The sequence below is a fragment of the Myotis lucifugus genome, unplaced genomic scaffold (genome assembly GCF_000147115.1).
Source record: "Myotis lucifugus unplaced genomic scaffold, Myoluc2.0 scaffold_8356, whole genome shotgun sequence".
Classification (NCBI taxonomy): domain Eukaryota; kingdom Metazoa; phylum Chordata; class Mammalia; order Chiroptera; family Vespertilionidae; genus Myotis; species Myotis lucifugus.
In genome coordinates, this window is record NW_005879404.1 from 4,310 (window position 1) to 6,996 (window position 2,687).

A 2,687-nucleotide genomic window follows, 5' to 3' on the forward strand; every position below is an offset into this window, starting at 1 on the left:
GGAGTAGAAGGAGCATGAAACTATGTGATGAATCTCAGTCTCTTGGTGTCCTTCAATTTTTATCTCATTTTGATCAAAAGAGTAACAATATGTTCATGCTTAGATAGAGGAGGGCATTCCTAATATGACAGGTCCTGCATCAGAGACACTTGGCTAAAAGTCAGTAACCGTTACAAAGGGAAAGGTGGAGGACATACGAGGCAAGTGTTCATGGATTGATATCTTGGATGGCTCCGAAGGCATGCAGCTCAGTGTACAAGTGGAGGGTGTGGTCTCATTTCCACTTTCAGCCAAAATGATGAGACCAAGAAGAGTTAAAAAGACACACTTTATTAGCTATTCTCTATGTTCAAATCCTCTGTCTCTCTGTCTCCCTTCCCCACTACCTCTCATCTCCTGCAGGGCACCACATCCCCATGGAATCCTCTATGTGGTTCTCATGGTGGGAGAACAATAGGGTTGCTCATGGAGGCGTTTCCAGGACACTCAGCAAAGCGTTGTTCTTCTTTGGGGAAAGGTAGGACAAACAGCTTCTTAATCATAGGCCCATAGAAGAGGAAGGAAACATTGAGGGGTTCTCCCTGGGGATTTGTGGTTAGATCCAGGTGCACAGGGAAGGCCTCAGCAGGATCCGTTTCCTGAGATTCTTCATCATCCAGCTCAGGAAGGTACTGGACAGATCCACTTAGCACATCTTTGGAGGGTGAGTGCGTGGATTTGTTTTTCTGGTAAAACAAAAATTTTCTGGTAAATAGCAAATTTTCTCCTTTTAGGGGTGAGAGCTTGAAATAAAAATGCTTTCAATAAGGGAAAGTTCTCTAGAGAAATCTCTTCTGTGGCTGGTTGTTCTATGCCTTTCTGATGGAATGTTTCAAGGGGAGCCAGCTAGAGGGATGGGCCTTTGGTTAAAGGGTTTTAAAGCAAGCAGATAAGGGCCAGGAGGAACCAGGACTGGTAGAAGCTTGATAGCAAGTTGATCCAGAGGACTTAAATGGCATATTCAAAGTCCCTAGTGGGCTGTCTCCCTGCTCCTAGTGTGACAGCAATAGCACCATTACTAATTATTTATGCTCTGCCAGGCCCAATACAGCACCCTTTATCCAGGTCTTCTCACTAATTTCTCACAAGAAACTGAATGAGGTAAGCATTGCAAGCCCATTCATAGATGAGGCAACCATGACTCAGAGAGGTAAGAATTTTCCCATGGTCACCTAGCTCATAGGTAGCAGAGCAGGACTGGAACCCAGGTGGCCTCTCTCAACCACCCTTTCAACTATATCAGGCTGTCTCATATCAAGTGCTCAATAAATACTTCTGGAATGGGACCAACTATTTCCATGGAAACAACTTCTCCCATCAGTTCAGGGTAAGGGTCTTTGGGACATTGAATGTAATGTCTCAGGGTCTGTGCCATCTAAGTTCAGAGGTTGCTATTTATGAAAGCCTTAATTATTCTGCAGGAACTCCTTGGGACTAAAACAAAGAGTGACAGGTCTTTAACTAGCTAGCCTATGGGTGTGACCTCAGGGCAGCCTAAATAAAAAGGTGATCATGGATCTTAGGAAAATAAAATGAGAGGATGAGGTAGGGAGAGTTAAAACATAGATATTCTGCTTTTTTTCTTCAGAGAAAGATAAACAATTAGAATGAAAAAATACCTGTGATTGAAAGAAGTCACAATTTATATCGACAAACTTCTTTTCTTCAAAGCTTTGACTCACAGAACCTCTACAAATACCAACAGGCTAAAAAAAAAAAAAAAATGAGAGAGAAGATACAAAATTGTTTGAGTTTTACAATTATCAATGATCATGAATGGAAATCAACTTGCTTTCTGCCTGTGTGGACAAACAGCCAAACAACATTTATATGCTACTACCATGCAATAGGGAGGCTCTGAGCCAATTATCTCTAGACTAGTGACATGGTGCAGGGACTCGTGCACACTGAAAGGAAATTAATTAGAAGGTGGGTGGCAGGGTGGGACTGAACAAGATGGGCCGAACACGCCCTGGAGTCAACTTCCTGTGGTTCTTCCCTGGCCAGCTGCACCTGGGGTGGCACCATGGCTTGAAAGTCTGCGGAGTGAGTGGGGTCCCTCTGCAACGTGGGGTCCCTTGGCCTGGCCGGCGGGAATTGGGCCAAAACTGGCTCTCTAACTTCCCCTGAGGGGTTCTGGAGTGCAAGAGGGCACTCTGCAAAGTTGCTGTCGTACAGGGTGTGGAACGCAAAAGCAAGTGTGCAGTAAACCAGATTTGGGGCTGACAGTTCCCCAGCAACAACATAACCCACAGCCAAAGGTGGAATCATGCAGCCCCACGAGTAATTGGGCTCCCTCCTCTTTGGTTTCAGAGTGCATCACCCAAGAACCGATGCTGCCAAGTCACTGCAACTTGGCAGCTCCTGCATACAGCATCTGCTTCCTGGTGGTCAGTGAGCATCATAATGACCAGTTGGATGGAGGGAGGAACACTTAGCATATTAGCCTTTTATATATATAGACTAGAGGCTCAGTGCACAAAAATTTGTGCACTGGCGTGGGGGGATGTCCCTCAGCCCCACTTGTGTCCTCTCACAGTCTGGGACCCCTCAGGAGATAATGATCTGCTGCTTAGGCCCGCTCCTGGTGGCAAAGGGCAGGCCCAATCCCTAGGTGCAGCCCCTGGTCACGCTCAGAGTAGGGCCAA

General features: G+C 46.0%; 1 protein-coding gene across 1 annotated transcript; it reads right to left on the bottom strand.

Moving 5' to 3' along the window:
- Positions 1-318: 318 nt before the first annotated feature.
- On the bottom strand, positions 319-1,745 carry LOC102420661 (fetuin-B-like; the record flags this gene model as incomplete). The annotated part of the gene is made up of 2 exons (XM_006109328.3): positions 319-725; positions 1,659-1,745. Coding segments are annotated over 2 exons (375 nt in total), but the record flags the coding sequence as incomplete, so codon positions are not given.
- Positions 1,746-2,687: the final 942 nt, after the last annotated feature.